General features: G+C 45.2%; 1 protein-coding gene and 1 pseudogene across 2 annotated transcripts; one reads left to right on the top strand and one right to left on the bottom strand.

The window, feature by feature from the left end:
- The first annotated feature begins 7,876 nt into the window (after window positions 1-7,876).
- Window positions 7,877-12,687, top strand: LOC133887391 (uncharacterized). Of its 2 annotated transcripts, none has more exons than XM_062327328.1 (10): window positions 7,877-7,984; window positions 8,061-8,306; window positions 10,184-10,293; window positions 10,756-10,824; window positions 11,454-11,569; window positions 11,669-11,723; window positions 11,809-11,929; window positions 12,004-12,051; window positions 12,153-12,247; window positions 12,336-12,687. In XM_062327328.1, exons 2-10 carry the CDS (start codon window positions 8,165-8,167, stop codon window positions 12,432-12,434), a joined length of 855 nt encoding a protein of 284 aa, XP_062183312.1. In that variant the 5' UTR covers window positions 7,877-7,984; window positions 8,061-8,164; the 3' UTR covers window positions 12,435-12,687. The 2 variants fall into 2 exon arrangements, with proteins under 2 accessions (XP_062183312.1, XP_062183313.1); XM_062327329.1 differs by lacking the exon at window positions 7,877-7,984 and adding an exon at window positions 8,667-9,995 and having other exon boundaries at window positions 8,178-8,306.
- A 92-nt stretch (window positions 12,688-12,779) lies between these two features.
- LOC133886365 (pentatricopeptide repeat-containing protein At5g56310-like) lies at window positions 12,780-18,464 on the bottom strand (annotated as a pseudogene).
- Between the last annotated feature and the right edge of the window lie 7,612 nt (window positions 18,465-26,076).

The raw sequence follows: 26,076 nt of genomic DNA on the forward strand, positions 1-26,076 counted from the left end.
ACTCTCTATCTCTGCAAGTTTTAACCTCCTCTCAGGATGAGGTTTCCTGAGTCGACTACTAAAGTGGGTTGCGTCGATGACCACTCCCTGGGCAAACTTATGATCACCTAGGGTCCAAGTGGTGCCACTAGACCTGACCATGACCACATGGCGTGCAGTGACAATGAACCCCACGACGAACCACTTAGTCCACCACATCCATGAGGGAGCTTGGGGGCTACCATCGATGTAATGGGTTAGGGGGTGCCCTGACACGGGGCCCACACCGCCAAATGTCAGCCGACTATAGATATTTTCAAGACCATAGCCTCACCACGCGACCAGGGCAGGGCTCATGCGACCAGCCCTGTGGTCGCAGTAGAAGACCCTCCGACTAGGGCAGGTACTCACCTAACCAGTCAAATCTCATTTAATGCTGCCCACTCAAGTATTTTACTTCCGTTTGCACTCTCTTTCGACGAGCATGGTTGTGGGACGGCGTTGTGTTACAGTGTCTCATCTCGTAGTATTTAATATTGTGGGATGGCCTGACGGGTGAGCGTGATGATGTTCGATGATAGTACAGGGCATGCAGGACGTCCAGAGTAGGGTGGGAGTGCATACCCCGTCATGATGAGCTAGGAATAGTTAGGCTTTGTAAGGTGTAGGTCTGTCACCTATTTTGGCACGATCCGTTTGTATAAACATCTTTTCTCCTGGTATATAAAGGGGAAAGAGCGGGCTTGTAAAAACACGGAAAACACTCATTAACCATTTCGTACACTCTATAAAAAAATACACATGATATAGGACTATTATCTCACGGGAGGTTCGAATCTGAATAAAATCTTTATGTTCTTATATCCATTTGATCCAACTTAAAAATATATATATAGATCAATATGTGTGTCATTTGGTTATCCCGGATTCATTATTAGGATCATCCCCTGACAAGACTAGAGTGGAGTGTTCCACAGACAATTCTGAGAAAGGGAAAGTAATTAGACCCCCACGGCCACGGTGCAAAATTAGTGGCATGCGTATTGCAAGCATGCATGACACCTTGCTTACCAACATACATGCATGTACTGCCCATCAAGCGCATGCGGTGAAGTCATACTCCTCTCTACACCCCTACGTATGCTCCATGCTGCTGGATGTTGATCACGAGCAGGAAATATATATACTACTCTTCCTCCGTCTATTTATACAAGACGTATTTTTATTTAAAAATTTAAGTTTTATCAATAATTAATCAAGTTATATGTATATTTAGTTTATAAAAGTTATATCAATAGATCAATATTTCAATGTATTTTTATTTTGATATTAATTTTGTAGTAATTGAAATATACCGAAAGAAAAAATGAAGGCCAAAACATATTTTTGAAAGACTTTTTTATTCCACAATACATATTATATATAGATGGACGAAGAGAGTAGGGAAAATCTTTGGTGTAAATATACAAACAACAAATAAAGTATGTCGGATCCTTATTTGAAGTCTGTGATTGATCTCACTATCCCACTAATAAAGGAGTTGATTTGTATAAAACCTCCATGTAGCTATCAAATATCACAAAATAACTACTTCACCGATGGAATAGTATGGTTAACCGTAACTGGTGAAAATTAGAAAGACAATATAAACTTTGCAAATTTACACACATTTACTACTATTTCCTCCAAGAGTATACGTTAAGTACGCAGGCACAGAATTCGGCCGAGCCACTCGCAGAAAGCGCCGCCTGACCGGCACTATTATTCAGCGCGCGCGTACGCAACGGAGATGCGCGGGCCATTATTTTGTCTCGTTTCCGCGGTGCAGCGGCGACGATACAATAATGCTGTTTCTCTTCTAGCGTGCAAACAGCCAACACATTTAGCGTTTGCTATATTTCTTAAGACAAATTAAATTAAGAACACTTTTATAAGAGAGATAGGGGCATATGCATGATAATTTTCTTAATAGTACCCGTATACAAGATTAGATGAGTTTTTGTTTCAAAGAAAAGGTACCAACCAGTGAGGACAGATACATGACCACCAAGCATATGGGCTCTCTCTTTTCTTCATCCTTCTCTCCCTATTTTTTTCTTCCTTTTCCATGCTCAAAAAATTAAAAGGACTAAGGGGTGGAGGTGGCTTGGGGGGCTCCTTGTGCACAAGGGAAGGGCTTGACCGTCAGGATCCTCCGATTTTAACGTCATCATGACTTTATCACTTATTTCAACATCACTGTATCATTATGAGTGATAAAGTCACATGACGTTAAAGTGAGTGACAAAGTTACGGTAACATTGAAATCAGAGAAATCTGGTTGGAGGGCTTGAACCTCACCCCTATAGTAGATCCGTTCTTATACTAAGAACATATAATTACTGTGGTGGGGAAAAGCTTACCTATTACTCCACCTTTTATTGAGACAAACTTTCACATGTATACAGTTGACCCATGAAAACCCATCGATCAAGAAACCCGAAAGTTTCCACCGGAGTTAAATTATTTCTTTTACACAATCAAATGCTAGCTGGTTTCTTGCGAATATCGATCGATGTAGTGTCTTCGTTTTCCTTAATTTGATTCTCATTTGGGCTGATGGTTAGCAGTGTTTTATTGGTTCCCCTACTTAATCTATTTACCGTTGAATGTGATGCGGAGTTCCACATGTCTATAAGTTACTTATTATAGGACTATATGCCTTGAGAAAAGAATATTACGATGTACGTCCGCAAAAGTTGTAATAGACTTCTCTAAAAGTAATTTATAAAAATTGCTTCATATATACCTCCATTCCAATGAGATTTACCTTTGTGAGATCCCCTTTTACATATTGGGTTTACCAGTGGCAAATTGTGATGGTCCAAGTTTACCAATGATGTCTAATAAATTACTACGTAGCCTGGCCCGTTTAGCTCTACTGCTACCTGTTTGGCTGAGTGTCTGGCTCAGAGACAATGGGACATAGGCATGAACACATCTATTTTTTGCAGATTAATTTTAAAAAGCGGAAGTACCGATGAACTCACATTTAGTATAGATGGTTTCCATTAAAACACACGGCTCGTATTTAGAGTCATATATAATAAAACGAATATTACAGATGACTCCAAATAGAAACTGTTTGTATAATTAATACAGACGGCTCCAACTACGAGTCATTTGTATAAATGACAGAATACAGACGGTTCCAATAGAAACCATCTAGCGTCCCACTTTGCACTTTACATGCAACAACCCATGCCCGTGGGGCCTAGTACAGCGGCTCATGGCCCAGTTTGCTGTCTCCTCGCGCGCCAGCAAATCTTGGCCGTCTTATTTGATCCGACGGTGCCACGATGATCTCAGCCGGGACAAAATCCACGCGACACCGGCCCTGAACCCTAACCCTAAGCCATTTTGCCTCCTCCCATTTTCACTACACCATGCGCGAGAGAGCTAGCGAGAGAGAGCAGCGAGAGGATTCCGGCAGTGCAATGCCATCGGCTTCATTCCGAGAGCGAGCGAGCGAAAGAGAGAGAGCATAGCTAGGCAATGCAGACAAGGTGGCGCTGGCGTAGATCCTTTCACTGGCGCATGCATGCGACCAAAGTCACGATGAGCACCCAAAGCTAAGAGATCCAAGCATGCGTGAACACCAAAGAGAAAGATCCGCCTGAGAGGATGATGAAGCTACTTCGGTAGCCTCGACAACGCAAAAAAAACCGTAAGTGACACCCACTTCTGTATGCTACCCGAGGCCAATCCATGCCTATTTGCGCCCAATCCGAGCCCAAAACAACATGCACACACAAATATGTACATTATCATGATCAAACCAAAGCTAATTGACCTTGAAACTAGGGATGGGGTACTGAAGCAAATAGATAAATAAATAATTTACATGAATTTTAGCTTTTATTCCATATTTTTCAAGAGTGTATGCACATATTATGCCTTCAAGGCTAGATGAACTATTTTAACCCTGCCAATTTGAGATATTGCTTAAATATGATAGTTTATCCTTGCATGGTAAGTTGAGATGCAAATAAAAGAAATTAAACAGGTTCAATTTTGTTTCAGCTGTCATTATCTATCCACCCACCCAATTCGTTGCAAAGAGATACAATACATACTACATATCTGCTTCTTATTTGAGCCTCATCACAATTTGTAATATCCTGTGTCTTCTGAATCAGGTATTGGGTTCAAGAGTGTGTTCCTTATATCGAGCCAGCCCCATATATTTAGTAACGGGTATCAGATCAAGTTCAACGAGAATGCTAGGTAACATTGGATACATTGTCCCTGGGTGGGTTGAGTCAACACCTAGCTTTTCATATAAAAAACTTGTCATGCTACCGGTTGCAGCCATACTTCGCAAGCAGTGAGAATGCTGAAGGATGACCACTTGCGTTCAGCGTCACAACAAAAGGTAATTCCATTGTTCCAAGTTCCAAGTCTACTTATATACAATCTATGTTCTAAGATAATGAGAATGCAAATTTTTTTTGGTTAGACATGCCTTGTTGGAATTTGGAAGATACTGCAGCCGAAGTTCTGAACATACATGATTATGTTCAGTTGACGAAAGCGTACTCTGACTAGCTTTTACATGCTTTTCGTGTGTTATATAGGCCTGGTAGGCGATGCATTACTTGGTCCCTGCTTACTTGTCCCTTTGTTAGATTTGTGTAGACTGTAGTTAAGTGTGCTTTTGGTTTTAGATCTGCGCCAATGAATGTGCATCAGTTCATCGTTATTGCAGTTTGGTAAAACTGAAAGATATTTGTTGGCAGTTGGAATGGCTGGTGTGTTTTGGTCTATTTGGAAAACATGAAATGCAGTCTATTTATAACTCACTGCTCAATGTTGCAGAGGAGCGAGGCGTTTGATTAGGCAGTGGATGGGCACCGGTGGCAACAACGGCTGGTAGCTGATGAGTTTTGTTGTGTCTTTTCTAACTGTATTCTCTAGGAAGTGGTTTTGTAGAAGAAGGGGGTTCCTGCATCTCTGTGATGTTGGCGCAATAAATTCGAGTCCGGAATTGTATATGAATATTAAGTTACTAGACCTGATGTATTGAAATGCCAGTTCTAGCCCCTTTCGGGGTATTGTTTTAAAAAAAATATGGGTCACAATTTTATTTTTTTAGTATTTTTTGTCGGTTCTAAATTAGAACCGTCTGTACTAATAATTTTTACAAATGGTTCTAACACATCGGAATAGTTTGTATAAATGTTTAGTACATACGGTTCTAATTTAGAACTGTCAGTACTAATTATTTATATAGACGGTTCCAATTTAGAACTACCTCTACTAATCATTTGTACAGATGGTTAAAAAATTATTTATACAAATCTGATTTATACAGACTCTTTTCCACAGACGGTTCAAAAAAGCGTCCTGCACGGGGTTTTCGAACCGTCTGTATAAATGTTCTCTCTAGTAGTGGCAACATTGTGCGAATAACCTGAACTTTAGGTATTCATAAACAAATAATCTGCTGCCATGAATTATGTGCAAATTCTAAAATGTCTAGGATGCACATGAAAATTTATCATAGATGAAAAGGAATGTGTGATTACCATAAACTCCGAGAGCTTAAACACAAAACCTATGTAATCGGAAAGTTGGTGTGCAAATAGCTAGGACTTTGGGGACTAATGCACAAAACTCTGAACACCCTGAAATTATCCATGAAATAATAAATAATAGGGGATTTAATTCGCAAAAGTGTTGGGCAGGCCAAATTAGGGGATTTGGTCCAATGATTTCGAAGGCCCGTTCCTTTTTCAGGTTTAACATCTGTTTGTCAGATCTAGTTATTAGACCTGTAGTTGGGTTGCTTAGCCCAATAAGGTCGAAGGTCGAGCTTGTCTCGACCCATTTCATTTTCGAGTTGGGCTTTGATTCGGTTATTTATTAGATAGTCTAGGGTTGTGGATCATTTGGCCGATCATTTAGGGGTAGTTAGGGTTCTACCTGCCTCACCAGATTTCTATCGGTGGTAGCTAGCGGGGCCCACCCTATGGGTTGGATCGGTGTGATAGCATTGAGTGCCAGCAGCTGGTAGTGTGTGGTGCGGCAGAGCGCGGATGGCGGCATGTTAGGCGCAGGAGCTAGGAGGACAATCGTGGGTCGACAACACAGTCACAAGTGCTAAGGATTAGTGGCGAGTGGCAAGTGCGGGTGTCGGGGCCAGTGAAGGAAACATGGATGGTGATGTGGCTAACATGATGTGGATGGCTTGGGTCGCCCTCGCATGGTGGTCTGGCACAAGGAGCAGCAACAACGATGGTGAGCCTACAGGGAGGCGGTAGGGTCACGAGGAGTGAGCAATGCGACAAAGGTGGAGGGGATCGAGGAAAGGAGACGGACGACGCATGGATGGTTGGGGCATTTTTTGTCAAGGCATTCCTCGCCATCACTAGCTTGTGTGCACCTTTCTCACTAGCTACAGCTTTCCCCGTCACTCCTTTGTTCTACCACCATCTCCACCACAGTTGTCGTCTCATGCCTCCTCTGCCACACCACCACCTCTCAGACTGCTTCCACTGCCACCCTCCTTCCTCATCTAGGTTAACCACTACTTAATTCTCCCTCCTATGACGTGAGGCGATTGTCAGGACATGATTGACTATAGATTTCTAGATAGAATCCTATGGTCGCCGGCGAGGAATATTGTGATGTGAAATGGAATCACCCAGAATCCTTAGGGCGGGAGAAGAATAGGAAGGACATAAGTTTCAATTTATTTTTTTTCAATCTCTCTCTTTCTCTCTATGCTTCTAGCCTCTCCTTTGTAGAGCTACTGATCCTCTAGCTTAGGTCGTGAGCTCGATTTTGGTGGCATAATGGAGCATTGCATGACTCAGCTGATATGGACATGTGTTACAAAATTTGTTCAAGATATGCCAATTTTTCCCGTAAATAGCCAAATCCACTAAAAAAGCATCACGTGACCGACACTGGGCAGCCCAACAAACGCCTCCCTTGTTGCTACAAGTTCCATAGGAATCATCTCACACCTACTCATGTATTGTAACACTATCTCCACCATCGCCATTGCATTATGCCTCCTCTGACGAACCACTGCCTCCATTGTCGCCTTGGCCCTAATTCTGCTACCACCTAATTCTTGATGAGGCTTGCCCCTAGTGACCTTCACCGCCATCACCCTCCTTTGGTTTGCTGCCTACGGTACCATCATCCTTCATCATTGCCACCTCTCACCACTAGTTTGCCGCCACAACGGCCACCCTCCAAGCCCTAACCTAGTTAAACCCCAACCTAAAAGATCATCAAAGCATTGCAAAGTTGAAGATGAAGGTGGCTGCGCACAGACCTCCAAGAAAACCCCAAGGTCAGAAATTCAACTATTTTGTTAACACAAGAGCAAGCGATTATTTTATAGAAATTATGGCCAAAAAATCTTGTATCAAGCCATATGCTATTTCCTCTTTCATGTAAATTATGCCACAACAACTAACCCTTATATTGGATTAGTAACTCAAGACATCTGGCCGCCACATAGCAAAATTATGGTATCAAGTTCTCATCTAAACACAAAAATGGAAGAAAGATGAAACGGTTCCTTTGGACTGGGAGGAAAAGTGAACTAATTCCATGCCAATCCGAAGGAATTTGATCAAATTGTTTCCATATTAGAAATGGGAGGACAATCCCAATGCCACTTCAAACTCCATTATCCAAACCACCAGGATAACCCAGGGGAACCCGCCCCAGTGTCAAGCATTAAAATAAATAGAACAAATCTCTAATATTGTGACTTGTCTGGGATAAGTTAGAGAGAGACACTGTCAGAGAGAAACAGATCCCTAGATATAAATAAAAAAAAGTGAAAATAAAGAATTCTTTGGTATTTAAATTGGAGTCCTTGTGCCACCGTGGGGTGGCGACAAGCCGCAAGGCAACGTGCTCGGTGCTCCTCCCCGGAGCAGCGCCGCGCCGCGCCACACAGGCACCCAGACAACCCAGTCACGCGACGACCGCCGCCGCTCGTGTCCGTGGCCTGCCTCCCCCATCTTGTACGCTCCTTGCTTCTTCGATATTCTTACGCACTCCCCCATCTTGTTCAGCGCCGCGAGGAGGAGAAGAACAGCGGAGGAGGTGGTGGTCGGCGACGACGTTCTGCGATCTAGCGCGCGATAGCAAGAAGCTGTTGGTAGCGAGAGGGAGGAGAATGGAGGCGGCCACGGCGCCGGCGCCGGCGGGGGAGAGAGACAACCTCCACCACCCCCACGGCAGCTGTATGGCCGTCATGACGTCGCTGCCGCGGTGCGCCCACGGCGGCGGCGGCGGCTCCTCGCTGGCTGGATCTCCTGGTGAGCTTCCTCCCCTTCCAAGTTCTTTCTTCTTTCTTTTTTTTCTTCCTTATTTATTGTTCACAATGTGTGATGGTTTGATGTGCTTGCAGTTGCAGTTTCTTGTTCTTCCGTTTTAGCATTTTTTTTGGCAGTTTTCTGCATTTATGGAATCTTTGTTTGTTACCACTTCTCTTGGTGTTCTTCAAGTAGGAAATATTTTCCTCTGCTCCAAATGAGTTTACACTTCCCAGTGATTTTCATCTGCTTTTGGAGATCATTTTACTCCGGTTCTAAATCTTGCTTAATTCACCACCCACTTTGAGGATTGTTGTGGTGTCATTTGCTGTGTCTGATGGTGTTGTCATGTAACTTTTGCAGGTGGCTATCCATTCTGTACTTGTTGTCACTTTTTGTTGTCTCAAAAGGAAAAGCGGGATAATATCGAGGAACTAATCATAGTTCTTGTCCTTTCTCTTTTTTCCAATGTCGAAAGCATCTAGTATGACTAATATGTCTATAGCCACCACATCGTGATTTTCTTTTTCGCAAGATTGTTGTAGTTTTAATATGGCCTGCGTTCCTAGAATTTTATTCGGTAAGATTTGACAATGCGTTGATGCAGCGCTGATTTTTTTGGTTATTGCCAAGTTTCCCCTGTTTGAGAAACAAAGACAGACAGCTGATCACATAGAGAAGTTCAGTGTTGCAATGTCTGAATCCTGCCTGTATTTTGCCTCATTTTTCTGTTAGTAATTTCTTATACCAATCCATCCAGCAATATTTGTAGTTTTTAAGCGACAATTTTAGGTCATGTTTGGTTCAACTTCTGCTGGATTTTGCTACTCAGAAGCAATAAGCTAAACCAAACAGTACATTTTTAAAAATGGTTTCTAAGAAGAAAAGTTGTTGTTATTACACATATTATATATTTTATCTGCATCAAAAGCCAATTTAAAAACTGATTTTCTATAATCAGCTTTTGGAAAAGCCTCAGCCCAACCAAATATGTATAATACGGCTGTACAATGAGCTTATTCTAACCAAATAATTGCCTATTTACATAATGTCTGTATATGACATGGTCAGATAATATTCTATCAACATCTTCAATTGTGCTCCAGGAACTTTAGAGTTGCCACGTTCATCTGTTGTCCTCCTTTCCATTTCCATGCTCATTTCGATACCAAATTCTGGCTCCTTTTCCGCTGTTCTTGTGGCTCAAAGATACATAAGACTAGATCACAAAAACCAACTTTGAGTGTGCAATTAGAACAAACTCTGGACCATCAGCTTAGCAACAGGGCAAGCCAACAGTTGCTTTAGCTTCTGGGCTTGGTTTTGGTTGGGCTCACACGTCTCTCATCGGTCGGAGGCAGCTGATTTGGTAGGAAATCTGAGCCTTGATAGATCCCTTGACAGATTTGTTGGGCAATCAGAGTGTTTAGTGAGAAACTGTACTATCTCAAATCCAGAACGTTGTCATGTAACCTCATGTGAGGGGTGGTATCAGTTTGGTAGGCTACAAAAGTACTTGTTTTGTCTTATCCTATCATGATAGATCCATTTGCTTATAATAAGCATCATAAGCTAGTATTTAAGATAGCGTAGAACCACATTGTCTTTGTGTGTGTCAATAGTATTGAGGACCCTGAAGAATTGTTGGCTCTGGGATGCTGGGGCAGCTAGCACTGTGGGCTAAAATTGCCAGTTCAGATATCCTCCCATTGTCTCAGCTCACGTTTTTGTTTTATTTCACTTCAATATCCACATGATCATTTCAAGTTTGTGACGTGTATGCTGATGGTTTTGCATCAACTACTACGAAAAATATGTGATTATGCTATTTCAATTGGTGTTCTCTGATCATGTAATGGAATGTTCTTGTTCTTGTGCAGATGAAGTGTCATGTGGATCACCAAGATGGATAGGGAGAGGCCTCTCTTGTGTATGCATCAAGCGAAAAGGTGCATATGAAAGAATATGCATGAACCTCACACCAGTGCAGGTAAAGGTTACCGAGCTCTCAGCAACCTTTTCTATTTGTAGATTTCGATTCACTAGCCACGTTAATCAGTACTTAGGCCTGCTTTGTGGGGTGAAAAAGACCACAAATAATTGAAGTGACCACCCAAAAGGACTTCCAAAAGCATTTGCTTTAAGCTATTACTATCCTATCTTCGTATGCAACGAGTATTACGTGGTCCTGTGCGATTTGAACGTGCAATCAAACTCTGCAGGATAGACATAGCACACTAAATAGTCCAGCTCAGAACTTTATCCAAAGAATTTGCCTTTGTATGCACCAAGTAATTTTGAGAAATCCCCTATTCCCGTGTCACTGTATTCATATGGTTGTATCCGAATTGCGTATTGGGGCAACATAGTCAAGTTGACGAGTTTAATAGGTAGGTTGCTGAATGAGACTGAAACCAATCGTTATTCTGTTTCAATTGCTGGTGTTTTGCAGGAAGAAAGACTTCAGAGATTAAAGCATCGCACGAAGGTTTATTTTGATCCGTCTAGACGAGATCACCAGGTGAAATTTGTGCCCTGAGTATGGTAAATGATTCGCACAACTGATTAGCTCTGCACTTGCGCCTGCCAATCTGATGTGGGAAAGACTGAATTGCAGAAAACAATTGCTCTATTTAGTTTGTCTTTCTTCGGAGCTGGGAATTTTATATCTTATCCTTTAACGCAACCGATGAATATTAAACAGAACAGGTCAGAATGAATTATCACGCTTACCATGATAACTAACAGTTCTGCAGTGTGGATATAATGTGCTTTCCTGGACAACCACTCACCTTGATACTTCAAGTTTCTATGCATAATTTTTCAGCTTGAAGACTTAAGACCAATGTTACTTCTAATGACTCAAATCATTAGAAGTTTGTTTTGATGTAGTCTTGCATTTTGATGATATTTAGATAGAAGTCATTCTATGTATTTAGCAGCATACTTATGTCGTATGAAACCATGCAACCATGCATAAATAAAAATAAGTACCGAACTTGTTTCAATTGATGGCATCACATGCAGAATGTTTACTGCTGAGTACTGAGTTTGGCAGCAGCTTCTGCACCTGGACAGTTACGTTTCTGCTTGTTCTACTCTCTCCTCTGTCTTCTGAATCCTGATGAGTAGCAATACTTATGATGATAGGAAGCCCTGAAAGCTCTTTGGAATGCGACGTATCCTGATCAAGAACTTCAAGGGTTGATATCTGAACAGTGGAAGGACATGGGTTGGCAAGGAAGAGACCCATCAACTGACTTTAGGTACACAATAACTAGCCCAAACTAAAATTTGTCAGATTACCTTCAGAAATACATATAGTGTTAGTGCCAAATTGAGTGATATTGCACTGCATGTTACAGAGGCGCAGGATTCATATCTCTGGAGAATCTTCTATTCTTTGCTAAGACATTCTCTGTAAGCAATATATAGCAATTGCCTTCCATTTTTTGAAAGTGCTTTCTTGCTGATGAGTAACCATCTTAATATTTTATTTATGCAGGCCTCATTTCAGAGACTGCTAAAGAAACAATGTGGTAACAGAGCCACATGGGAGTACCCATTTGCAGTTGCCGGTGTAAATATTACATTCATGATCATGCAGATGCTTGATCTCCAGTCAAGTAAGCACTGACCCAGACTCATCTGGTTATGCCTATAAAATGTAATTTCCCTGACAATATGTTATTGACTGCAGCTAAGCCAAGAACATTTGTGCGAGCCATTTTCGTCCAAATGCTCTCAGGTAGGACTGCTGCAGTAACAGAGCCATTTTTATTTTTGGTGGTAACTTATCCGAAGCTACCATAAGTATCCAACAAATTGCTCTTCATTTACTTGTCCTAGAGGATGAGTGGGCATTTGATCTTCTCTACTGCATCGCATTTGTTGTGATGGACAAGCAGTGGCTGGAGAAGAATGCCTCTTACATGGACTTCAATGTAAGTTCTTGCCTATGCACACCTCATCCTTTGTTTGGACTCAAACTGCATTTCTTGATTGGTCTCATGTTTGTAATGCGGCTCCAAGGAGGTACTGAAGTCAACCCGAGCCCAGCTGGAGAGGGAGCTTATGCTGGACGACGTGATGCGGATCGAAGACATGCCATCATACAGCCTGCTTTGCTAGTGACAAAAATACCAAATGTGCGGGAGAACATAACTGAGGTCATGGTTCAACTGTATAGCATCTCCCTTTGTTGATTTCTGGGAGGAATTTTTTAGCAACTATGTATGGCGATGGCTTACTGGCGCCATGCTGAGTTTGGGCACCTGTAAACAACTCCTTGGTGCATTACCATACTGAATTTCGCCAGCATCTGGCCCCAATGTTGGTGAAATTCATATCGACAAATTTCAGGAGCAGAATTTGTTCTTTGCTACGCTCCGCGTCCAGCTTGGTCCTCAAGATCCATTTGATCCATCCAATCTCCCCTCCCGTCTGATTCATCGTGTCTGGGGAGTGTCACCTTCGCTAGTGGTTGCGACGGCTCTGGTTGCTCCGGCGAGGGCTGGCCTCGCCACTGACTGCGCTTGCTCCGGGGATCTTCGACAGCTGCGCCCCCTTCATCACCTTCCTCAATGTGTCCAGGTCCTGCCACCTCCCAGCTTCCGCATACATGTTTGACAGTACCACGTACACGCCATGGTTGCTGGGATCCAGTTTCAGCATCTCCACCACCGCCCGCTCTGCGATCTCGACATCCCATGGTTCTTGCAGGCCGTCAGCAGTGCTCCCAAGATAACGGTGTCCGCCTTGCACGTCATTTCCCATATCATCTCCTCGGTCTCCACCAGAGCCCGGCCCGGTCGAGGAGATTGACCATGCAACCGTAGTGCAGGATGCCCGGCGCAATCCCGAACTCCTTCTCCGTGCACCTGAAGAGCCGGCGGGCCTCATCCAGAAGCCCCACGTGGCAGCACGCCGTCAGCGCCCCCACAAACGTGGTCGCGTTCGGCGCCACGCACCTGCTGCATTTGCCGAAACATGTCCAGCGCACCCTCACCGTGCCCATGGTGCGCCAGCCCTGAGATCAGCGCGTTCCAAGTGGCGACACTCCGACATCCCCTCGAACACCGCCACTGCCTCCGTGATCTCATCGTTCTTGACGTACATGTCGACCAACGCTGTGCCGAGGATGAACCCCCACTGGCGCCGTCATGCCCCGCGCCTCCATGATGTCGTGCACCCGCCGCCCCATCTCCAACCCGCCCGACGCCGACCGCGCGCACGCCGACAGCACAGACGCCAGTGCGGCGCCGCTGGGCTCGTACCCCTCGTGGATTATCTCGTCGAATGCCCCGATGGCGTCCTCATGCCTCCCGTTCTGTGCGTACGCGGAGACCATTGTGGTGTACACGACCGTGTTCCTCTCGGGTACCTCATCGAACACACTGCACACGGCGCGAAGGCGGCCCGCTATGGTGTAGGCCCGCATGAGGCCGTTGGCGACGTAGGGGTCGAGGTGGACCCCGTGCCTGACAGCGAGCGTGTGGAGCTGCTCAGAGATGGGGAGCGATGTAGCGAGGCACGTGGAGGCCTTGAGGAGGAAGGGGAAGGTGTGCCTACCGGGCGCTGCGAGGTTGCTAGTGGCGCGGAGGCAGGAGAAGAAGGAGAAGGCAGCGGTCGGATCGGGGGAGGAGGCGAGCGCGCGGAGGGTGGTGTTGAGCATGAAGGAGTTGGGCGCGTAGGGAAGGGAGGAGAGGAGCGCGAGCGTGAGCGCGGCGGTGGCGGGGTCAGGGAAGAGCGCGGCGTAGGCGGCCAGGAGGTGGGAGGCCGCGAATGCGTCGTCGGCGAGGCAGTCGGAGACGAGCATCGCTACGTGGACGTGGGCCAGCGTGGAAGGGGTGGCGCAGTGGTCGGCAAGGAGGGAGAGGTTCGGGCAGCGGCGGTAGGCATTTGCATTGGATGGATGGGCTCGATCGGTGGAGCCTAGTGGAAAGTGGTTATGGATAAATCATTTGCGACCAATTCCTTTCAAAATTAAATGTAATATTCTCAAAGGTGGAGAAAATGTAACTTGTGCATTAATCAAGGGGAGCATTGGGAGAGCATATTTTTCTTTTTTGCTAGTCTTCCTTTTTTTTCTTCAAGCCTTTGCAATCTTCTTATGCCAAGTGACATATTCTTGCTCTTTCTCGAGTTTTTGGGTCACTTGGATGAGCTTCTTGTGCGATCTTCAAACCTTTCTTTGTTCTTTGTGATGTTGTCAATGCACTCATCAAAGGGAAGATTGAGAAACCAACTTGAGATATGCCTTGATTTATCTTGTGTGATGAGTGATTGACGTTTGTGTGGCTTTTATATACTACAATGTTGATTTTGTCTAACCAAAGTGGAAAAGAATTGGAGTTTGTATCGTTGTCTCGGTGCAGGAAGCTTACACTCACCGGATAGTCTGGTGTGAGGGTTTTTGATACGCCTTTGCCCGATCTTCCGAAAGGTAATATGATAAGTCGATTGGTGGAGTTTTTGACGTTGATGATCTAAAGGCTCCGAACAGAACAGATCAAGAACCATCGCAACCACGACACCATTACTCCGTGGTTATCAACCGTACCAAGACGTGGTTGACCTCGCCAAGAAGGCTTTTCTTGCAAGCGAATTGAGAATACAATCAAGAATAGGTATATGCAATCTGAATATTTCTAATTACCAACTAAGTACTTGAGTTGGGGTTCTACAAACCGAACAAGCGGCAAAACTGTATAAAACAAAGTAATCTAAGCAAAATCGGAGCCTAAACTATTACGGCCACTGTGTATATATAGGGGGGACGTGAGAGGCCGACCTAGAGTTGTGCAGCCGTGGAAAGTGGCATGCACAACCTGGACTTCGACCCCAACACAATTACAACACCCAATAGGGTCCAAAACGGTGGCGCAACACCTTATTTCTTTAACTCTGACTAAACTATAAATAATATTTGGTCGAGCTTATATCCATTGAAAAGGGCTCATCGTAAGCTTTCTAGAATATCTAAGATTGCCTAAAATGGACTTCATATGAGAGAGTTATGCCCGTTTTACTGACGTACTATCATGCGACTCGACCACGACTACGACTACGACTACGACTACGACTACGACTAGAGCTCAGCATCGACTCCGAGTAGACTTGGCTTTTAAGGGGTGACATCCGGATAAGTTTGTGGTGCTTCTCCCAGTTCCTAAGCAATAAAACGTCATAAGAATTTATTAGGAATCCATCCAAGGAAGCATGAATAGAGAGAAACGAGTTCACCTGGTGGTTTAATTGTCGTGCACGTGCTCTTGTAATTAGACCTTATATGATTTGAGGATTATTGGCTGTATTGATCGTATCCGAAGGAGCCATGGGCTCATCATCCTCTCCCTCTTGAATTGGAGTCGTCCTTGACTCAAGCTCTTCTTCTTCTCCCAAGTAGGGCTTCATATCTAAAATGTTAAATGTGAGACTAACCCCAAAATTTACAGGTGGGTCCAATTTGTATGCATTATCATTGATTTTCTCAATTATCTTAGATGGTCCATCAGCTCTAGACATCAATTTTGACTTTCTTAGTTCTGGAAACCTATCCTTCCTCAAATGGGTCGTAGCTCGACCTGGCTCGGCCCAGTGGCTGGCCCAACCGCTAACAGGTCATGCCTCATGGGCCAGCCCAGCTCCAGCCCAGCTTCCTTAGCCCAGTAACCACCAGCCTAAGACCCGAGTGGGCTAGCACTATGCGGCCCAGTACTGTGTATACCCAGCCCGGCCCAAGCCCATTTAGGCCCAGATCCGGCCCAAATCCATACTGTTCATGTGGGGCTAGGTTACTATTCATTGGGCCCCACCCGTGGGCCCCACCTATGAACAATACCATTTCTTAATTTTTTGATTTAAATTTTGATTAAATCTTCCAGGAGCCATAACTTCTCTGTTTTGGCTCCGATTTTGGCGATTTTTCCACCGAAATTCATTTAAAATTAAGATCTGCTCATCTGTCACATTATGGTATCCGTTAGGGATCATTTGGCTTCTGTTTGGTGTTAATTGATTCTTCTTCAGCACCATCGTTATTGATTGTAGTCGCGATTTCAGGGCAACCAGAGTTCTGCGAGTCCTGTGCAGTAAGCATCAGGAGTGAGTAGGATCCTGATTACAATCAAGACTTTGAAGAAAATTCCAGAAAAGGCAAGTCCTATCTCCTTGATCATATTGAACATATGTTTTCAAATAATATACATGATCAACTAAAACCGGACTTATTATCGTATGTGCTATGTATTACGCCTTTACAAAACTACTTGTAATAGTTAATCCTATCAAACACATGCCATGTCTTGAATATTATCATCCAGAATACATATCACCCTAGGATTACCTGTCGTAATCTATATTAACGTCGGACGACGCCATGATATCTAGCATGTTTAGGATTGAATACGTCTCCTCAGAGATGTCGCTTTTAAAACACCTCTCCTCGGTGATAAGATCTACTGTTATTAATGGCAACTCATATACCATGAATCATTGATGGTTGTGAATTCCGTGATGGTTGTGAAATCCTTGACATCGTGTGGGATATGGAGGGTGATGCGTAAAAATAGGTGAAAGCTGTTTTGGTGTGGGCAAGTAGAGTGGTCCTCTAGGAAGGATGCTCTTGTGGGCTCGAGTTACATGATGGTATTCATTGCCCATGAAGATGCCTAGCCCGGCCTCTTAAGGGTCGAGTCTTGTGCTGTCATGCTTAGCCACTCCCGTGCAACCATACATCCTGTATGGGCAGGACTTGACTTTTCTTTCATTTGACTGAGTTGGGCGTCATACCAGAAGGCTGAGAGCAACGAGCAGCCAAGGGTCCAGCTGTCCCGCTGTTTGGAGGTTTCAGGGACTGGGTTAGGCTTAAAAAGGGATGCTAGCCTTCGGAACATGCAACTCTAGGACTTGGTGTGTCTCGTAGAAAAGCTCGGCGGGAAAGGTGTTAGGAGAGTCTCAGTATGATTTGCTCCTCCGCTAGCTATAGCTGGAGGCTGAGCATATCGCGTGGGTAAAGCTGTACAACCTCTGTAGAGTGTAAATCTATTCGAATAGCCATGTCCACGGTCATAGACGTGCGAAGGCATGGTTACGCTTGAATAGACTCTGGGTGTGTGAGTCTTAATGAGTGAGTGTGTGGACTAGGTGTTCGTGTGATGAGGTTCCTAGCTCACTCCAGTAGGAGCTGTGTGGTACTAGAGGTACACCAGATGTGATAAAAGGGACTACAGAGTGAGGTATAGCCCCTCCCAGGACCGAGAAACCCCAGATACAGCTCGTTGCGGATTTTTAAACTACTTAAAATATTTTGAAGTCGATCATAGTTGATACAATTGGCAATCTGCATAAACTGCATTACGCTTAAATCTAAACTGTAAAGCTTATCCTTGAATAAACCCTTTATGCATCTATCAACACCTTAAAGTAGTATATGACTTGCTGAGTACCTTCCGTACTCACTCTTACTGTCATTCAGATGAAGATCCCGATGCTGACTTCGCCGCAGGTGAAGCCGGGAATGAAGAATTGTCTCTGAAGTTGCGTTCGCACCCTTGCTGGTTGTGGCTTGGGCTTTTGCTTCCGTGGTGTGTTTTGATGGCCGCTAGGCCAGGCTTGTAATATTCGGTTTGGTTTGTAAGCCTTTTGTACTTAGAACCTTACTATCTACATACGAAGTTTGACTGTGATACCACAACTGTGATACTGTGCGTATCAGCTACGTAATCCAGGCACTGATACAGGTGGCACAGGAGATCCCGATAACGGGGGTCTTACAGAAGTAGTATCAGAGCTATGCTTGGTTGTAGGACGTAACCTTAGGATAGACTAGCTCGTGTCATTTTATTTCCAAAAACTATGTTACAAAAAAAAAGAAGAAAAACTCTTTTGTACTTAACTCCCATCTTGTTACCTTTGAAAACTTGATATGCTGGTTCTAAGTTGTTCCCTTTTCCCGGTAGATGAAAAATGAGGATTGGAACATAGTACGATGTCAACGAGTGAAGGGCTTTTCCAAGTTGTTGTGGGAAGCTTGTTACCGTCTGGGGTACACCCGACGCCCAGAGTACACTAGGCGTGAGTACGATGACAATGGATCCCAGAAGTACCAGGTTTTTCTGTAGATCTTCGATTGTTCGAGGCACCCCAGCTGGCGACCATGGCACGTCAGCACCACTAGAGTATGGTACCCTGACACGTACCAGTTGGTGGCCTGCGAGGCACTTTAGCACCTATGCAGGAGGTGTGTCAGAGAGGTTGCACACACTCCCATGAGGCACTTTCCAGCTACCACTGGCCAGATAGCTGCTTGGTGTGCACGCCTAACTGCCATGGAGGATGCAGGACAAGAGGAGGAGGAGGACGACGCCACCGTATCCGTCACAGCACAGTACCTCTATGCCTTGGAGCACATGCACAATGAGACCTACCAGCTATTCCAGGATGCTCGCTATAGGGCAGAGGAGTTTGAGACATGTGAGAGAGCTCTCCGTGTGATGCTAGATTAGACCAGAGTCTAGGCAGCATCTGTAGAGGACACCGCGGGAAGGAACCTAGAAGGATGGCAGAGGGCGGTGAGAGCTCATCACAGGGATCTCAACCGACAGCATGCCATGAGTGGCTCCTGAACTAGGACGACGGCTAGAAAGAGCACCTTCAGCATCCTCGCAAGTAGGACCCAGCACATATAGCAGCAGCTATAGCGTATGGCCGGATTGAACCCTCGCCAGTTCCCACATCCACTAGGGGTTTGGTGCCTACCGAGCCGATCCAGGACGGAGATATGGTGATACCCATGGAGGACTCTGAGGAGGAAGAGGACCCTAGCAAGCGTGAGTTCTTTAGTGACCGCAACGACGATAGCTTCAACAGGACCTTCGACCCCACTTCTGCCCCGACACCAGCAGGGACTTTCTCACCTGCTGAGTCAGTTGTTGGCAACACGGTTGATAGGTTCACTGAAGACACCTGAGGACGACGTGTCATGGCTAGACGGCATTAGGAGTAGATCATTTTGTAGCTTTTGTTGTAGATAGCCTGGTAGCATGATGCTCTACGAGCATGCTTTTGATGTAGTAGATCAAAAAATTTTGTACTAGCGACCTAGTGGAGATAGTCCTAGGTTTGTTTAATACATGTTGTTTGTACTCTTGTATGGTGTTGCTTCTTGTCTGAATCTTGTTTGTGTGATTGGCAAGGATTGTCCTTGCTCCTATATTGTTTGCCCTCATTTTTTTATAGTTGTATCTTAGCTCTTGCTTTCTCTCTTATATTCAGAGAACAGATGGAATCGTCTAGACAGTCTCCTCGCCACCGTCAACAACGTCAGATCGTACCTATCAATGGAGCCCGCGGGATGTGGTCTCAAGCAGGAAGTACGATAGGGTCCCGAGGAAGGCACTATGAGGACCAAGGTAGAAGAAGAGACAGGGGTGCTGACTCTTAGCCCAGTCATGAAGTCCATCAGAGCCACCGCAGCAGTCAAAGAACCCCACTGCCCCCACCACCAGAGAATGATTTAGTGGCAGTAATGACCAATCAAACCCGTCTACTTGAGGCCATAACTCAAGCAGGAATCAACACAAAGGTTATGGACCTCAGAACAAGATGGCAGAATTTATGTGGATCAGGCTCCTAACCTTTGATAGAACCGACAACCCCTTGGAGGCTGATGATTGGCTCCGGGCAATCACTAGGAAGCTCCATGTCATCAACTGTGAGGGTCGAGATAGGGTTAATCTTGCCGCCCACCAACTCACCAGGTCAGCAGCAGAATGGTGGGAGAACTTCTGCGAAGCATTAGTGAATGCCGATGCCATCACTTGGGAAGAATTCTACGAGGAGTTTAGGAAATACCATGTCCCGACAGGGATCATGGAGACGAAGGCTGATGAGTTTTGTGACCTAAAGCAAGGGTCAATGACAGTGAACTAGTACATTTGGAAGTTCATCCGCCTTTCCCGCTACGCACCAGAAGAGGTATCAACAGATAAGAAGAAGCAGGATCGCTTCAAGAAGGGACTGCAACGCAGCTTGTATGTTCAGCTTGTGCCTATTATCTACCCCGATTTCAATGATAAACAAGACCCTCCTACTAGAAGAGTCTCGTGCACCCATAGGGGTGGAAAGGAAAAGAATGTTCGCTAACCGGAAGCCGCAAGGGAGTAGGTCCCAGGGGACCAATTCGAACCGAAGGCAGAAAATTCAGTATCCGCAGCAGTCAACCATGCAATACCCCACTCTAGGATTCACATCCCGCACAATAGTATCTACTCATCGCAAATCCAACCCAGGACAGTCTCAGCAGAGCAGCGCTTAGACTCCAGTAGCTACACAGAAGACATATTTCATTTGCCATCAGCCATGGCACTACATGAAGAAGTGCCCCAATGCTAATCGGAACAATGTACCAGCTCGATCAGCCCCAGTAGCAGGGGCAGGACGAGGAGGAAATCGATCAGCAGGACAATCACAGAATTATGGACGAGGTCGTGTCAATCACATTGACACTCAGGAAGCCTAGGAAGCACCAGAAGTTGTACTCGGTGAGTTCTCTGTCAACTCCACCCTTGCAACAATTTTATTCGATTCTGGAGCTTCGCATTCGTTTGTTTCTTCAAAGTTTGCTGACTGCATAAGTTACCTACTGTAATACTTAAGAATCCAAAGCTGGTTCGATCTCCTGTGAGAAATATCATGTGTCATCTAGGATTCCCCCGGGTTAAACTCCATTTAAGTAGGATAGAGTTCCTAGCAAACCTAGTTTCTGAATTCAAATGGAATAGATGTCATCCAGGGAATGGATTGGTTAACCAAGCACGAAGGCAATATAGCCTGTGCCAGTAGAAGAGTTACCTTGGTCAATCATAAAGGAATCAAGGTAGAGTTTGAGCCCAAAGGACCCAAGACTGACCCGATGGTATGCAACTTGTCTACCCAGTCAATAAAGGATGTGCCTGTGATATGTGAATACCCAGATGTGTTCTCAGAGGAGTTACCTGGTATGCCACTGGACTGTGATATAGAGTTCGTTATTGATCTCTTACCCAGGACCGCCCCAATTGCCAAGATACCTTATAGGATGGCATTCCATGAACTGGAGTTATTGAAGGAGCAGATCAGAGAATTACAAGCAAGTGGTTTCATCAGACCTAGTTCTTTACCTTGGGGATCTCCAGTTCTGTTTGTAGAGAAGAAAGATGGGAGTCAGAGGATGTGTGTTTATTACCGCTCCTTGAATGAGATGACCATCAAGAACAAATACCCACTACCCCGGATTGATGATCTGTTCGATCAATTATGAGGAGCCAAGTACTTCTCTAAGATAGATTTGAGATCTGGATACTACCAATTAAAAATTAGAAAAAGTGACATCCAGAAGACCACCTTTGTGACAAGGTATGGATTGTATGAGTTTACAGTCATGTTATTTGGATTGACAAATGGCTCGGCCTACTTTATGAATCTGATGAACAAGGTGTTCGTGGAGGAACTGGACTGATTTGTGGTAGTGTTTATCGATGATATTCTCATCTACTCAAGGAGTGCCGAAGAGCAAAGACAACATCTGAGGGTGGTTGTGGAAAGGCTAAGAGCACATCAGCTCTACGCTAAGTTCAACAAATGTGAGTTTTGGCTTCAAGAAGAGGCATTTCTTGGTCATGTGCTGACAGCAGAAGGAGTTTCAGTGGACCCTTCCAAAGTTGAAGCGGTGGTCGACTGGATTCAACCACTTAATGTCTCAGAAATTAGAAACTTCGTTGGATTGGTAGGCTATTACCGTAAGTTTATTGAGGGTTTTTCAAAGATAGCCAAGCCAACGACCAAGCTTCTCCAGAAAGACGCCAAGTTTGAATGAGATGAAGCCTATGAAGAGAGTTTCAAGAACTCAAGAAAAGACTGACTACAAACCCAATATTGAAATTGCCAGATATCCAGAATGACTTTGTAGTATATTGTGATGCCTAACGCCAGGGTTTAGGCTGTGTGCTGATGCAAGAGGGCAAAGTTGTGGCTTATGCCTCCAGGCAGCTGAAGCCACATGAAGAGAATTACTCAACTCATGACCTGGAATTAGCAGCGGTTGTGCATGCACTTAAAATATGGAGACACTACCTTCTTGGAAATAAATGTGAGATCTATACGGATCACAAGAGCTTAAAGTATATCTTCACCCAGTCAGACTTGAACCTAAGGCAATTAAAATGGCTAGAATTGATAAAGGATTACAACCTGAGTATCCAATATCACCCGGGAAAGGCTAATGTGGTGGCTGACGGCCTGAGTAGGAAAGTTTACTACAATGATCTACCAATGCGGGAGTTAATGTCAAAACTTCTTACAGAGATGCAACATCTGAATCTGCACATAGAACAAGGACAAATTCACACTCTAGTGGTACATCCAACGCTAGAAGATAAAATCCGTGAGGCCCAGTCAGAAGATGAAGATATTCTAGAAGTCAAAAAGAATATCGGATTAGATAAAGCACCTGGATTCAGAGTGGATCAGCAGGGGATGGTATGGTACAAGGATCGGTTATGTGTACCGAATTGAGAAAACCTTAGGGAGTTAATCATGGATGAAGCCCACAACTCTACCTACTCCATTCATCCTGGATGTACTAATATTGTTCACAGATTTGAGGGTTAAATACTGGTGGACAAGAATGAAAGTTGACATAGCAGGGTTTGTCGCTTGATGTGACACCAGTCAGAGGGTCAAAGTAGAGCACCAAAGACCAACAGGATTACTGCAGCCACTGCAAGTCCCAAATTGTAAGTGAGACGAAATTGGTATGGATTTTATAGTCAGGTTACCCAGAACTTAGAAGGGTAATGACTCCACTTGGGTTATAGTGGATCGTCTGACTAAAGTGGCTCACTTCATACTGGTCAAGACAACTTATAGAGGGGACAAATTGGCAGATTTGTATATTAACAATATTTTGAGGTTGCATGGAATACCTAGCAAGATTGTCTCTGACCGAGGACCCCAGTTCACATCAAGGTTTTGGAAAAATCTACATACCGCTTTGGGGACTAGACTAGATTTTAGTTCTGCTTACCACCCACAAACAAATGGTCAAACTGAAAGAGTAAACCAGGTCTTGGAAGATCTTTTGAGAGCCTGTGTGATAACCTATGGGAAAGACTGAGAGAAAAGCCTATCATTTACAGAATTATCCTACAATAACAGTTATCAAGCCAGTCTGAAGATGTCCCCCTTTGAGGCTCTGTATGGAAGGAAATGCAAAACACCTCTGCTATGGTCAGAAGTAGGAGAAAGTACGCTCTTCGAGCCTGCATTGATTAGAAACGCATAAGATCAAGTTGCCAAGATAAGAGAGAACTTGAGAGCAGCTCAAAGTATACATAAAGATTATGCAAATAACCGAAGGAGAGATTTGACATTTGAAGTAGGAGACTACGTTTACCTCAAGGTATCCCCAATCAAAGGCACTCGAAGGTTTCAAGTTCATGGAAAGCTAGCACCGAGATATGTGGGGCCTTATGAAATACGAGAAAGAATTGGAGCAGTGGCGTATAGGTTAGCTCGTCTGGAAGAGATGTCCGATGTACACAATGTGTTCCATATTTCACAATTAAAGAAGTGTCTGAGAGTTCCTGAGGAACAAGTTCCCTTGGAAGTTATGGATCTACAGCAGGATCTTCAGTACAGGGAAAGACCCATCCGAGTCTTGGATGTGGCAACTCATCAAACCAGAAGAACCACAGTGAGGTTCTGCCGAGTACAATGGAGTAATCACACAGAAGCAGAAGCTACATGGGAGCGCGAAGAGGATCTGAAGAAGGAATTTCCAAATCTCTTCGACAAGCTTTCCGAATCTCGAGGTCGAGATTCCGTTTAAGTGGGGTAGGTTTGTAACATCTTGAGTTGAACATGGTTATTTAGTTGCAAGTTTAGCTCCAAATTAAAAAAATTTAGGGTTTATTAATATAACTAAGGTTAAGAAGATAAGTATGTAGATGTATATATATACCTTCATGTACATTAGATGTGTTAAGTTGAATAAGTGTTCCAGATAGCACTAGAGTCAATTCCAAAGTAATCTCTGCATTAGGTTGGTTCTTATGCTTTGGTTGAGATTCTTATGGTTCTTTTTGTGGTGGTTTGAAATGGGATCTCTCTCAATTTCAAAACCTACTCTTAGATTCTTCTCAGCTCAAATCCAATTCAAATTCAAATTCTTGGATTCAAATGATCTTCAAAAAAGTCTCGAGATCCAAAGATCAGATATTCTAAATGAAGTTGATCTAAATTCAAAATCAAATCCAAATTCAAATACCTCAATTTGAATTTAAACTTTATTCTTATCCCAATTAATTCTTTTTCCTCTTCTCGGGACGAATTCTCCTTCTTCTCTCTTTCGGCCTAGCTCTTTTCTTTCCTCCCTCCCGCACGCTGCGCCCGGCCCACGCGCACCCGCGCTGGCCAGCCCATGCGTACGCTCGCGCTGTCTTCTCCCTTCTCCCTCCTCCACCTCATGCTCACGCCGCGCTGGTCGCCACTCCCCTCCGGGAAAAAAAAGATCTCCCGACCGGTTCCCCGTTCTCCGCTCTCTCTCTCTCTCTCTCTCTCTCTCTCTTCTCTCTCGTGCGCGCATCCTCTCTCCTCCCATGCCCTGCACGCTCGACTTCCACAACCCCCGGCCATGCTTGGTTGGCGTAGGTAGCCCATACCCCAGAGAAAAAGGTGGGCGCCGATCGCCACCTCGTCGCCAATGTCCTCGTGACGCCAGCACGCACATCGCCTCCCCGTGCTCCCTCACCCATATATAAATAGCGTAGCCAGCCCTTCTCTCATCCTTCTTCCCATTTTGCTTCGCCACTGCGCTCCCGCCATTGCCATTACCGCCGCCGCGACCTCACCATCATCAATCCGCCGATCACGTGCTGCCGAGGAGCTTCAAGACCTTGCCGTCATCCTTGTGCCGCTGTCCAATTGCCAGAAGCCCAATGGGAGCTCGCCCGAGCTAGTAGCTGAGCAGCGTTGTCACCGCCTCTTTGACAAATCGCAGTCTGCCGTCTCGCCCGTCATCGTTCCTGCGCTTGGTGAGCCTCCCAGTTCCCTCTTACGCCCACCTAGATGGCATGTAGGCATTCCCCGGGCTCCTTCTTAGCTTATTACCATGCGCCACCGTGTTTTGGATTTCCGTCGCTGTAGTTGCGCTCGCTGCCAGCGTGTTTCTGCCCTGTACTATGACCCAGCCATCGTGCCGTGATGACAGGAGGCACTAGGCCTCTCTTTAGTGCAGGTTGGCCCTTCCCCGTGTAGGGGAGTTGCTACCAAGTTCTGGCCACACCGTTGCTCCTCTTCGACTGTCATCTGGTAGCACTCTCGTTGCCGGCCACTGTCGATGTGCTCCCCACCGCATCCATCGTACCGCGAACAAGCCCGTGTCAACTCCCTGTCACAAAACCACGTCAGAATCCCAACGGCGGTGAGCTTCCCCGTGCGCGACGCTGTGAATTTCTTGCCGCCGGCCGTTCCTTCCCCTCCCCTCCGCCGCTTGCACTACGCCGACGTGCCCGTGTGCTCGCGCAGACCGGCCAATGGGCCATAGCTCGGCCTAGCTCGGCCCAATGGCCAGCTGGCTGGCCTGACCGGCCCAATTGCTAACAGGCCGTGCCCCAGGGGCCGGCCCAGCTTCCTTGGCCCAGTAACCACCAGCCCAAGACTCGAGTGGGCTAGCACTGTGCAGCCCAATACTGTGTATACCAAGCCTGGCCTAGACCCATTTAGGCCCGGA

Source organism: Phragmites australis, chromosome 12 (assembly GCF_958298935.1).
Source record: "Phragmites australis chromosome 12, lpPhrAust1.1, whole genome shotgun sequence".
In the NCBI taxonomy this organism is placed as follows: Eukaryota; Viridiplantae; Streptophyta; class Magnoliopsida; order Poales; family Poaceae; genus Phragmites; species Phragmites australis.

Bases quoted from the DNA above. Each gene is read 5' to 3' on its own strand.
- LOC133887391 (XM_062327328.1), top strand. From the start codon at position 8,165: ATGGAGGCGGCCACGGCGCCGGCGCCGGCGGGGGAGAGAGACAACCTC. The intron at 8,307-10,183 runs GTGAGCTTCCTC...GTTCTTGTGCAG, and splicing joins CTCGCTGGCTGGATCTCCTG to ATGAAGTGTCATGTGGATCA. The intron at 12,248-12,335 runs GTAAGTTCTTGC...TGCGGCTCCAAG, and splicing joins CCTCTTACATGGACTTCAAT to GAGGTACTGAAGTCAACCCG.